This window comes from Zalophus californianus, chromosome 10 (genome assembly GCF_009762305.2).
Source record: "Zalophus californianus isolate mZalCal1 chromosome 10, mZalCal1.pri.v2, whole genome shotgun sequence".
NCBI classification, from domain to species: domain Eukaryota; kingdom Metazoa; phylum Chordata; class Mammalia; order Carnivora; family Otariidae; genus Zalophus; species Zalophus californianus.
Genome location: NC_045604.1, coordinates 95,664,024 through 95,677,092, shown reverse-complemented (window position 1 = coordinate 95,677,092; position 13,069 = coordinate 95,664,024). Strand labels below are relative to the sequence as shown.

Below are 13,069 nucleotides of genomic sequence, written 5' to 3'. Positions count from 1 at the left end.
TTGAAAATGGACCCAGAGCCTCCACTGCCTTTGCCACCCCCCTGGGCAGAACCACCGGCATTACCTTGCCTGGAGTTACTCACTGGCCCCTAGCTGGTCCTCTTCTTCACGCAGCTGCCAGAAAGGTCCTGTTATACCCTAGGTCAGAGCCGCTTGAGGCTCCCACCCTACTCGGGGTAAAAGCCATAGTCCTCGTAAGGGCGTACCCAGACCATGATCCTCACCTCTCCCCATCACCTCTGCACCCTTGTTTTCTGCTATTCTCCTCGCTGCCCGCTCAGCTCCAGCCACACTGCTCTCGGAGTTATCGGTCTACCTCAGGGCCTTTGCACTGGCTACTCCCACTTCCTGGAAACTCCTTTCCCGGGATGTCCCTGTGGCTTGCTCCCACTGTCCTTCAGGCCTTGGCTCTAATGTCATCTTCCCGGTGAGGTCTTCTCGAAACCCTGCTTTAAAATCCCAACCTGCTCCCCTCATTTCTATCCCTGCCCCCTGCTTTATTTCTGCCCTTAGCTTTTAACACTTGCATACCCTACATCATAGGTATTAATGTTTGTGTTCTCTTTTCTCCCCGGTTCTGAGCATCCAGTGGGTGCTCAACGAGTGGAAGGACATTGCAACCCCCCTCTGTGTTTCCTCTGGGTATTTCTGAAGAGGGTGTGATCCCTGAGGCATATTTCGGTTGGGATCTGCTGGCTTCGAATGCCCAGGACAGAGTTCCCAGCCTGAAGGTCACCGAGTCCTGCCCACATGTCCATTGTCACAAGCCTCCATCTGAGGGACTGATTTTCAAAAGTGTACAGACACTGCTGCGATGAATATTGCACACCTATTTAAAAGTGATACTGAAGGGCGCCTGGGTGGCTCAGTTGGTTAAGCGACTGCCTTCGGCTCAGGTCATGATCCCGGAGTCCTGGGATCGAGTCCCACATCAGGCTCCCGGCTCAGTGGGGAGCCTGCTTCTCCCTCTGACCTTCTCCCCTCTCATGCTGTTTCTCTCTCTCTCTCTCAAATAAATAAATAAAATCTTTAAAAAAAATAAAAGTGATACTGAAGTCCTTGCAGGTTTTTGGCCATGATATATTTTCTCTGTCAACCCATACCCTCAACTCCGTGATTATTGCATGGAGGTCCTCCTTCTCAAAATAGTTGGGAAGGCCTTGTGTAGGGCCAGAAAAGGGATCTAATGAAGGAGTCTGGAGACCCCTGGCCATCCTTCATATGAGTTCCTGCCAGGGACATTGCCCATAGTTACTGTCACCCACCCGCTGACCGTGAGCACAGGTTCACCCACCCGAATAAGGCCATTCATACTTTGTTGACTTCTGCAAGCCCTGCCATTCCACAAGATGGGGGTTTTTGGAGCAGGTCTCAGCTTGGGCAGAATTCAAATGAGCTCTTGCAATCAACATGCAATCAATTGTTGTACACCCTGGGCATCTGGGCCCCATGCACTGCTGGTGTGAAGGGAGTTCAGGTCACCTCAGAGCCGAGGTGGGGCTGGGGGTGCTTACAGTTGGGCAATCCCACTTTGCACAAGAGAGCTCAAAAGGGTTTGTGGGAATTTGGTCCACTGATCTTGGTTCAGATGTTAATCATAGTGGCCGGCATTTATTGACCACCTACTATGCTCCTAATGCTTTTTTTAAAGGCACGATCTCATTACAACAGCCTGATAGGCCTCCCCCCTTTTTATTCTTTTTCTTTTCTTTCTTTTTTTTTTAATAGGTATTGAGGCTCCCAGAGGTTAAGTGACATGTTCAAAGCCCCCAGTGGGTCAAGTGTCAGAACGTCCTGACCCCGAAGTCAGTATTCTTGTTTGTTTGTTTGTTTGTTTTTCCCCCTGAAGTCAGTATGCTTAACCATTCTGCCCCCACCCCAACCTTGAAGTTTCTGGGTAGACAGCCTCTGTAGGGCATCCCTACCTAGCAGCTACAACTTTGTGTCCAGACCTCCCTGGGTCATGCTGCCCTGGATCTCAAGTGGGGATGGCCTGCAGGAGGAAGCCTCATTTGTCATACACAGCACCTGGCATCCAGTGTGGGGCACTTCTTTGCCACCTCTGCTGCTGTCCCATGCCATAATAGAGCCCGGCTGACTGGAGCTTCCACCTGCCAGAGAAGTCCTTCCTTTTGGTTTACACTAAGTCCCCCTGGGTGACCCCCAGGGAAAGCACAAGCCCCAAAGACTCTACAACCCTGAGTGCCTGGAGGGACACCCCTTCTGATGGGTCCGGCGAGTCCAGGTCCCGCAGAAGGCATCCCTTTCAGCTGAGCCTGAAGCTCCCTGGCTATGGGAAGCCCAGGAAACTTTGCAGTCCTGACCCTTTAGGGCTCCTTCCTAGGGCTCCCTCCTGCCGGTCCTTGTCCCTCTTGGGGAGCCCAGCACGCTCTACTGAGTAGGATGCCCCCTCCTGGCCGGGTTTGTGGCCCCCCTCTCTCCCCTCCCACGCCGTCCCCCTCGGGGAGCTCCTTTCTCCGAGAGCGCCTTGCCTGGCATTCTCCTTGCTTCTCAGCCCCTCCAATCGGGTGCGGGGCTCCTCGGGGGCGCCCCTTCTTTCCGGGTCCCCCGCCCGCGCCCGGCGTGGGGCGCCCCCTCTCCCTGCTTAGGGCGGGCGCCGCAACAGTGTCGCCGGCCGCCTGCAGGTGTCTCCCCACGGAGGGGCGCGCGTCCCTGCGCCGCGGCCGCTGCCAGGCGCCAGCGGCTCCTCGTCGAGGTGCACTCGCGCTCCGGGCTCCGGGCGCGCGGGAGCCGCTCCGCCGCCGCCGCCCGCCCCCCGCGCCCCCCGCGCTCCCCGCGCCGCGCCCTCACCCCGGGGAGGGGCGGGGAGAACCATGGGCCCGCGCCGCGTCCGCCGCCGCCGATCGCAGGCGCCCGAGCCCCGGGGCGCGGCGGGCAGTGGCCGCTGACGCTGGGCGCCGGCTGCCAACTTCGCGCGCGGAGCTCCCCGGCGGCGCGGTCCCGGCGGCGCGGGCGGCATGAAGACGAGCCGCCGCGGCCGAGCGCTCCTGGCCGTGGCCCTGAACCTGCTGGCGCTGCTCTTCGCCACCACCGCCTTCCTCACCACGCACTGGTGCCAGGGCACGCAGCGGGTCCCCAAGCCCGGCTGCGGCCAGGGCGGGCGCGCCAACTGCCCCAACTCGGGCGCCAACGCCACGGCCAACGGCACCGCCGCCCCCGCCGCCGCCGCCGCCGCCGCCGCCGCGGGGAACGGCCCCCCTGGCGGCGCGCTCTACAGCTGGGAGACGGGCGACGACCGCTTCCTCTTCAGGAATTTCCACACCGGCATCTGGTACTCGTGCGAGGAGGAGCTCGGCGGGCTCGGTGAGTGAGCGGCGGCGCCGGCGGCGGCTCGGCACCCGGCTACCCCCACACCCCTCCCCGCCCCGGGCGGCGCGGCCCCCGCGGCCCGAGCCCCCGCCCAGCGCTCCCTCCCGGCGACCCGCCGAGGAGCCCCGCGCTCCGCAGGGCTCGGCCGCACGCCCTGGCACGGGGTGCGCGCGGGAGCGGGCCCGGGGAGAGTGGGGGGCGGCCGGGACGCGCAGCCGTGCCGGGGCTCCGGGCAGAGCTGCTGCCCTTTCCGAGCGCCGGGCGCCTTTGGGGACGTCGCCGCGCCCCGGGGAGGCGCGTCTCCCGGGCACCCAGCCCAGCGGCCGGTCGGCGGGGCGCGCGCTCCTCTCCGCGCCAGAACTCGTCTCTGGGCTCGCCCCCTCCCCCGCCTTCGTTCGCGGGGCACCGGCTCCCCCTTCCCGGCCCGTCCCGCCTAGGGGAGGACGCACCGACTGCTGCTCCGAGGCGCCCCCCCCCACCCCGCCCCGCTCCGCTCCGCAGATCCCCGGAGCCGGGGGCGGGGGCGGGGGGTGTCGTTCTCCCAGACGGAGCTCGGGCAGCAGGAGAGTCGGGGGTGCGGGGAGGCCGGTGGGTTCCCGGCGGGGAGCCCTTCGTGTCCTGGCACCCGCCCGGGAGAGGATGCAGCGGGAGGGGGGCGAGGCGGCGGGAAAGCGGGACCGCTGGGCTCGGCTCGGATCAGAATTGGTGGTGGTGGTGGTGGGGTGACTTTTCAGAAGGCCGATCAAACTGCACCCTTTGCCTCGCTCCTCTTCCCGTGCCCGCCCCGGGGCAGCCAGGGCGGAGTGAGTGCCCCCGAGGCGGGCAGTGAGGCCGTGGGGGAGGGGGCAGTGCAGGGCCACACCACCCACTACCTCCCAGATCGTACTGTGCTCTAGGTCGGGGCGTGGGGACCCTCTTGAGTGAATTGACCTCTCTCCCCAAGGTTAAAAGCCTGTGCATGCACAGCTCTTCTGCGCTCAGGGACGTGGTCCATGTGGGTACCCCGATGTCCATGGGGGTGGGTGACAACGGAGTTTGCTCTGAACAAGCTGTTGGCCTGATTGGTTGTCTAAAGGACAGAGAGACAAGAAGGTGTAAAATAAACCCAAGGAGGCTGCTCCCTCTGCCTGGAATTCCCTTCCCCACATCTTCCCTGGCTGGCTCCTCCTCACTTCACTGGCAGGTCCCCACCCGGCTTGCCAGGCAGGGTCTTCCGGAGAGAAGACCTCCCCAGCCCCTCTGGAGGCAGGGTCCCCTAACTTTGTCTCTTGTCACCACCTTTAGCTTCTTCATCATGCTTGGCACAACCTGAGATTTTCTGGAGCCTGCCTCTGGTCACTCGCCTCCTGTCCCCTGTCTCCACAGGATGTCCCTGTGAGGGCAGGGCCTGGGTTGCCTGGTTGGCGGTCATCCCCAGCCTCTGGGTAGCATCTAGTGCATAGGAGGTCATGGGTACATTTTGGTGGGATTCATGTTGGATGAGGGCCTGGGATGATAAACCAGCGGTTTCCTGGGGTGCCGTGCCCTCTGCCTTGCCTCTGGAGGTGCTTGCTGAATTTTTCTGTGACCACCTGCGTGATGCTAGCCATTTGTCAGACACCCTCTGTTTGAATAGGCTTCCACCTCTGACCAGTTTCGCTCCATCAGACTCCCTTCTGATGTGCACTCAGAACTCACATCTTTACTCCGGGATGTAAAAAAAGAAAAAAAGAACCTCAAAAGGCATCTTGGCTAAAATTTTCTGCTTTCCACTCAGTCTGACCCTGATCTTTTCCACGGAGGCCTCGTAATGTCTTATCCTGGGGAACATCTGCACCTTTTCGGGTAGAGGTCCCCACACATCACCTCCACTTGTCACCAAGTTTCTCCTTTGTGTAGAAGCACAGCCTCCTTGTCCTTCCTTTACGCACATACTTAAAAACCCAAGGCTGCGTCTCTGGAGTGGTCCAGTCCCTGCCTCTGTGGGGTATCCCGGCCGCCGATGGCTGGCTGGGTCTCTTCACTGGGGTCTCTCCTGGCTTTTCCCTGAAGGTCACGGCCCCACCTCTTGTGGTGATTTCCCTGTGCAGTGCGCATCTGTGTCACTCATCTGGGGCTCGACACGGGATGTTTAAGCCTGAGCAGTTTTAAAAATCATTAATTGAAAAACATTTAAAGCAATGTTGGCTTACATTTATTGAGCCCTTAATGCGCACCAGGCACTGCTAAACTTCTTACCTGCCAGATCTTGCTGACTCCTTGCCAACACCTCTGTGGCAGGCCCTCCTAGGGTGCCTACTCTTCAGATGAGGAATTGGGGGTTCAGGGAGGTTTTTGTCCAGGCATTCCAGCTGGTGAGGGGGCCCTGATTATCTTCGGGGAGAGAAGGGCATCAGGGTGAAGTGAATGATGCTGTTGGGGGATCCGGGACGGGCACCGTTTTGGGGGGGTTCTCCACCAGAGACCCTCATCCCCAGTCCTCTGTTCGTAAAAACACGGGTGCTTAGTTTGTTGGGTAAATAAAACAAACCCACAGTTTTCCCTTTTCTCTTGATCGCTGTTGGCTAGAGATCGCCCCTCCCAGAAAATCACAATTTTCCTCCCCGAGAGCTTGGAAAATAGTTATCAGCCTGTCAGAGCCGGTGAGAAATTGGGGAGGTCTGCGCCAGCTTGGATGGTTTCCCTGGCTGATCCCACAATGCCCAGATCCTGCCTCACCACCTCCATGGTCCTGTAAGGATGTCAGGGAGTACCTGGCCTCAAACTTTTGTTGCTATGACAACCTTTCTTCTGTGTTCTGTGACCATTTTGTAATTTATTTTTTACTGAGGAGAAGGAAAAAGAATGCCCCAACACCCCCACCGCCCCATAAAAAAATCCTGCGCTCCTCTCTCCCCACCCCTGAAACATCAAGGACCATGTTCTTTCCCTCCCGCCCAAACTACAGGGAAGGCTTTCTTTCCTTCCCAACGTTTTACGTTCACCCCAACGAAAACACCAACCATGAAATCCTGACCTCTCCGTGAGAAGCAGCCGCTAAGTGTTCCTTCCTCTCCACCGCTTGTTCGGTGATTTCTTTCTGTGCCCAGAAGAGCCTCTCCCCACTCTGGGCAGCCACAGGAAAATCTAATAAGCCCTTTTACCCACATGAAAAAGTCTACAGCGTTTACAAAGAAAACTGCAGCCTGTCCTAAACAGACACAATCTCACCAGACCGGGCACAAAGAAAGCTTTTCTCCTTCCTCCAAGAAGGAGCATCAACCTCCTTCAACAAACAGAAAGGGAGCTTGGCCTTGACACAGAATTAGCCCGAGCCCTTCACGCAAATTGGATTTCTCTTCTGTATTAGATGCTCAGAAGGGCTGTGTGGTTGCCCGTTGTTGGTATCCTGGGGGCGGGGGCAGCGGAGGAAAGGTCTGGAGAAGGAACAGGGAAGGTCTGGGGGTGGGGAGATGGGCTGGCGGGACGTGTGGTTGTACCAAGTGGGAGCACAGGTGAGGTTGGGCTTCATCTCGCATGTGTTTGAACCTGAGTAAGTAGGTGACTCGGGAAGTCTTGGAGGGGTGGCAGGGCAGGGTGGAGGAGGGCTTGCAGGGATGCCTGGAGGGAGGTGGGACGGAGGCAGCCGCAGGGAAGGGAGGGACGGGTCACAGGAAGCAGGAGCACTGTTTCTCCCGGGACGGGTGGAGCAACGCCATTTGTGAAGGACGGAAGCTTCTCGAGTCTCCTGTTGGCAGTGTGGTTCGGGCCAGAGCCTCAGTTTGCTCCCCTGTAGAACGGGGATCAGAGCAGGTGGCACTGGTTGGAGGTGGGAATATTCAGGGAAATAGTGTGGGTAAGGTGCCGCACACCTGCTGGGTGTGTGAGTGCCCCCTGCCACCTCCAGAGGGCCGCCACCCTCCTCTCTCCCGTACACTTCTGCAGCGGTCACCCTGCTTCCTTCGCTGACCCCACTCAGTAGGCTCTCCACCCAGCCCCACAGCAATGGCCAGATCCTGTCCCTCCTTTGTTCAGCCCCCTCGGATGGCCCTGCTGTCACTTAGAGTCAAAGCCCCATCCTCCCATGGCTCCTCCCCAGCTGTGCCACTTCTCTGGGCTCCCCTGCCCCCCCCATCATGGTCACTGCTCGTCCCTTCCACACTGGCCCCCAAACGCCAGGCACACTCAGCCTCAGAGCCTTTGCACTGGCCCTTCCCTCTGCCTGGAATGCTTTTCCCCTAGATGGCCGCAAATCTATTTCTGGAAACTTCTTCAAGTCAGTGCTGAGCTCTCTCTGAGCACCCAGTTCAAAACTGATCTCCCCACACGTTTCCTGCTTGCTTTTTCTTCTAGCACTTGCCATGGACTTTACCTCGTCTGTTTTGTGTATTGCCCACCAGCTCCGTGAAGGTGGCAGAATCTGCGTTTATCTGCTTGATTCACTGTTGCTTCTTTAGTGCTGAGGACACTGGCACACACTAGGTGCTCAGCGAACATTTGTGGGATGAATGTTGGTTGCTGTTAGGATGGTTGCACTTTCTCGGGCTCCAAGTGTCTTCTTCCCCTGCAGTGAGGCAGGGGGCCAACCGGGGACACCTCCCCTTTCACTGAGGTGCCCACTACACACACCCCGCCTTTACACACCCAGGTGCTTGTGGGGTGGGGCCATTCTCACGCAGGAGGAGAAAGCCCCTAGCTGAGCCCCCCTTTCTTGCTTCCCCTTCTTTTCTACAGAAAACCCCAGATCTTCTTCTGCCTGCTCCCTTCAGTTAGGCCACTACCTTTTTCACGAGTATGAGGACAGATATGATGTCCCCACCCAGGAGGCTTCTAGCGCTGAGAGCGTGTCAGTGTAATATCAGATGGGCTTTGTGTTAGGCTCGTCCGATGGGCGAGGACTCGGACTTCGAAAGGCGTGGCTCTAAGCCAAGATCAGTGTTGTTTTCTTGCATTTCCAGAACAGCTCACTGACAGCCTAGTGCCATGGTTACACCTATTTTCTGGGGCACAGAGAGATGAAGTGACTTGCCCAAGGTCACACAGCTACCCAGCGGCAGAGCTGGGATGGGCACCTAGGCAGAAGGTTCCAGAACTTGGCTCTTGCCTTCTGTGCGGCACCACCCCCAGCAACGCAACTCATTCAGGCTCCCTGGGCTCCTGCAATAGAAGAGCTGTGCACCGGAGTCACGAGCCCCAGGTTCAAGCCCAGGCTCCGATGCCTGCTTGCCGAGTGGCTCTGGCTAAGTCCCATGCCCACCCTTTCTGGCCTTTTCTCTCCTCATGTGTAGAAGGAAGGTTTTGTGTGTTTTTTTTGTCTGCATGGCGGAGGCAACAGAGCACCCCATGATGACAGGCTTCAGGGACAGACAGCCGGGGCCCCAGCCCCCACGCCACCGCTCGCCTGCTGTGTGGCCTTGGCTGGGGGCTCGCCCTCTCTGGGCCTCAGTTTCCTTGGCTGGGACGCAGGGACGATCAGAGCTGTCTCACCAGCCTTGCTGGAGGTAAAACCGATGGTGTGGGTGCTCTGTCGGCGCACCGAAAACACCCAGGAAGGGCTGTGACTGACCCCATGGCCCGGGGTCTGCTCGGAACCGTCCCATCTGTTTCCTTTGGCCCCGCAGTGTTTACGGTCTTGGAATGAGTCGCCAACATTTGAAAATGGAGACACTTGGCGGAAACATCTGGATTTGTGGCTTTCCTCAAAAGCCTGGCAGGTCTGTGAACAACCGGGCCCGGGATCCCATGGGAGTGGCAGTGGACCCTCCCGGGAGGCCACAGGCCACCCCCTCACTGTGGACACAACCTGCCCCCTTCCAGGGGCTCCGGCCTTGGAAGAGTCCTCCTCGGTGCCTCTGGACCTCTTGTCTCCACCTCGTCCTGCCGGCTCTTCATTCAGAATCTAGCCCCTGCCGACCGGGCCCTACAGTGCTGCCCTGGCCTGTGCCCTGGCACCCCGCCCCCGGACTAGGGCAGTAGGCCCTCCCTGGGCTCCCTGCTTCTGCCCTCGGCCCCCGTGGTCTGCTTTCTACCCAGTGGTGAAACCCAAGTCAGATCACCTCCGTCCACTGTGCAGTCCGTCTCACGCAGGTTCAGGGCCAACGCCTTCCAGGGCCTGTACCTGCATCACCTCTCTTCCTGCACCCCCTTCACTCCGCCCCAGCCCCAAGAGCCTCCTTGCTGGTCCTTGACCAGGCCAACGCCTTCCTGCCCCAGGGCCTTTGTACTTGCTGTTCCTGCCATCTGGGAACTCTTCTCCCACGTGTCTGCAAGGCCGGGTCTGGGCTCAAAGGTCCTCTTTCCCAGGGGCCTTCTGATCACGCCCTCTCAATCAGCAACCTCACCCCCCGCCCTAGCACTTCCCTCCCGCCTTCTCCCCGCCTGTGGCTGTGACTGTGGTGTTACCCACTACATATCATACTTGTTTATCTTATGACCTCTCTCCCCTGCTCCCCAGCCAGCTCCGTGGGGGCAGGACGTGGTCCGTGTCACAGAGTGCCACGTTCCAGCACCTAGACGGGCTGGCACTTAGTGAGGGTGCAGTGACTGTGTGCTGAATGCATTTGGGATTCTAGAACTTCTCTGGACTTCTGGGTACAGCCAGAGGCCCCGGCTCTGTGCTCCGTGCCCGTCATCCCCACAGACTTGTCAGTCAGTCTGCTTCGCTCTCCTCTCTTCTGTTCTGCTCCTGAGACGCAGTGCTCCGTGGGACCCTGTGGGGAGCTGGAGGGGTTCGGTGTGCTCATTGCCCCTTTCTAATCTGGAGGACCAGGCTTTTGGGGATGCTATGACCTCAGGCCTCTCTGTGTTGCCCCCAGGACCGTGGTGTTGAAGCTCTTTTGGTCCCAAGTGACAGAAGCAGACTCAAGCCCCGATATGGAAAAGGCGTGCCTCATGGGGGGCTACCGCCCCCCACAGTGTCCAGGTGGAGACGCAATCACCAGGCCTTGCAGGTCAGGGCCAAGGCCCCCCAGGCTCCTGGAGGCCCGAGGTGATGGGCCCTCCTGCCAACTAAAATCCTACAGGGGCCAGCCCGGAACAACAGGAGAGGGCCATAGAGGGGGTGGTGGGGGCTGTGGGGAACCGGGGGCATCCGCCTCCACTAGAAGGGCAGCGGCTGCGCCCCAGATGACCATTCTCATTGCAGGGTGGAGGCCCATATGGGACCCCGTTGTCCATTTTGTCAAAACTCCAGGTATTTCTAGGAAATCTCCAGGAAATTTCTAGGAGATCTCTAGGAAATTGTTAAAATTTGGGAACTGATTCAATTAAAAAATAAGAAGACTGCCCTGCTGCAGGCCAAAAGCAAACACTTCCGAGGGGGCGAGCAAACCCTCTTGCCAGTTTGCAATTTCTATAGCCGAGCTTTGCTGGTAACAAGATTTGATTCTACGTCTGTTGGTTCACGGTCTTGAGACAGAATCTGATGGGACGATGTGGTGCAGGGGGCCGCGGTTGGTCCCGTCTGCTGTGTTCTGGGAGGGGGGTAGGATTACACAACCAGTCCTGTGGGAGAGAGGGCCAGAACCGGGAGCCAGGGCAACGGAGGGTGCTGGGGCAGACATTCCAGAAAGGAGTCCATCCTGTTGGCCAGGACTGTAGGAGTCACTGCAAGCAAGAGAAACTCATTTGAAATGGCTTTGAGCAAAATAAATAAATAAATAAATAAATAAATAAATAAATAAATAAAGGAGCTATGGTCTTTCTTTTTATAGATTCTGATTTTTTCTAAAGATTTTATTTATTTGTTTGAGAGAGAGAGTGATAGCACAAGTGGGGGGAGAAGCAGAGGGAGAGGGACAAGCAGACTCTGTGCTGAGCTTGGAGCCCGATGCGGGGCTTGATCTCACGACCCTGAGATCATGACCTGAGCCAAAACCAAGAGTCAGACGCTTAACTGACTGAGCCACCCAGGTGTCCCCCCAGCACTTTAAAGTAATCTCTATACCCAACCTAGGGCTCAAACTCGCAACCCTGGGATCAAGAGTTGCACGCTCTGCCGACTGAGCCACCCCCGTGGTGCCTCTTCATAGAAAGTCTCATGAGAAGAGTCTGGGTGTGTGGCGTGGCTGGATCAAGCAGGGTTGTTGGGAATCTGTCTTTCCAGCACTTGGCTCTGCCTTCCTCTGGATTAGCTTCATTCTCAAGTGTACCCTCCCCTGTGGCTGTCCCTGACAGCTTTGAGCTTCCCTCCTGTCCTTCCAAGAACTTCAGTGGAAAAGCAAGGTCTTCCTTCCCAAGGTCGAAACGAAAGTCCCAGAACTGGTTCTCGGAGGATGAACTGGATTGCGTCCCCAGCCCTGAACCGATCAGTGTGGCCCAAGTGGGTGGCCAGGCCTTGGTCACTTGTGCCCTTGGTCACATGGTCACACCCCAGGGGGCAGGAGATGAAGACATCTCTGCCCGAGCCACATGGTCTGAGAGTGAGAGGGGTGTAGCAGTTAGCTCTTGCCACGTAACGCTGCTTAACAACAAAACCTCTGTGGCATACGACAATAAATGCCTCCGTGGCAGGCATTTACTCAGCTTGAATCTGTGCTTCAGCGACTTAGGCTGGGCTGGGCTCACTCATGTGCGGTGGTCCCTGGCTGGGGGCTGGGATGATGGAGGCAACCTAGGCCTCTTATCCTCCAACAGGCTAACCTGGGCTGTTCTCATGGTTGTGTCAGAGACGTGAACGCGGGAGCAAGCCACACTGCGTGGTGCTCTTCCAGCCCTTGTGGACACCGCGTGTACTTACATCCCATTGGCCAAAGCAAGTCACATGGCCGAGCCCAGAGTCGGTGTGTGGGGGTGCTGCAGTTATGGTGGCCAAGGGCTTGGATACATGGAAGGGGGAAGAATTGGGGGTATTAAAGCAATCGCTCTATCACAGGCATCCTTCAGGCTCCGGGGCTGGTCCTAGTAAAAGGGGCAGTAGATGCTGGTCATGTAGGAACAGAGATGCCCCTCCTGACACAGCAGGGGTGCATGTGGGAACCGAAGGACTTTGTGGCCATGCCCTCCATCCCTGGCCTCCTTCTTTTAGCCAAGACACTGCAGCTGTGCTTGAGTCCAGGGGTTCTTAACTGTTGGGGGCTCTGGGGCTCTATGATGCTGGCATAAAACCAGGTGCCTGCATCACAGAGAAAGGCATCCCCCCAAACACACCACGTGGCCTACAGTTTCCTGAGGTCCATCCCCGGAGACCACATCAGGCTATCTCTGATCCACCTGGTGTTTCCCGAACTTGGCCTACGCCCCCGATTCATCTAGAGAACTTGTTAAAATGCAGATCCCCAGGGTCTTGCCCTTGGACTTTTTGCTTGGTGTGTCTGGGGCGAGGCCCTGGAATCTGTATTTCTAACTAGCTCCCCAGGGTTTTGGGGAACACGGCGGGCACGGGCACCAGCGTTCAGAGCCAGCCCTGTCATTTTGCTTCTGGGAATGAGGCAGTGGGCAGGCCTGGCCCCCTCCCTCCAAGCCCCTGCCTGCTGGCTCCCCCTGCCTCCTGCTCTCTTGTTTCCCAGGACCACCTTCCGCTCCGCTTCTGCTCTGAGCTACTGGCCTCCCTGCAGTTCTGGATGCTCCAAGCTGATTTCCCACTGCGGGGGGTTTGCTCTTGCCCGTCCCTCGCCCAGAATTCCCTTCCCCTGTATCTGTAGGTCTCTGCCTCTTCAACCCCCAGCCCTAGCTTCCGCCTCCTCCCAAGGCAGCTCCCTGCAATGAGCTTTTTATTTATTTCCGTGCCTCTTTATGATTTGTATCTCTCATCCCAAAGTGAGCACCTCAGAGCAGACCAGAG

General features: G+C 58.1%; 1 protein-coding gene across 9 annotated transcripts in view; it reads left to right on the top strand.

Moving 5' to 3' along the window:
• Positions 1-2,916: 2,916 nt before the first annotated feature.
• GSG1L (GSG1 like) overlaps positions 2,917-13,069 on the top strand; it is a 205,212-nt gene continuing 195,059 nt past the window's right edge. For 6 of the 9 annotated variants that reach the window (XM_027609807.2, XM_027609812.2, XM_027609810.2 and 3 more), the window contains exon 1: positions 2,917-3,324. In XM_027609807.2, coding sequence (XP_027465608.2) covers positions 2,979-3,324 — 346 coding nt within the window. In that variant the 5' untranslated portion in view covers positions 2,917-2,978. The remainder of the gene's footprint in view (positions 3,325-13,069) is intronic. The other 3 variants (XM_027609808.2, XM_027609815.2, XM_027609811.2) reach the window with 1 other exon arrangement.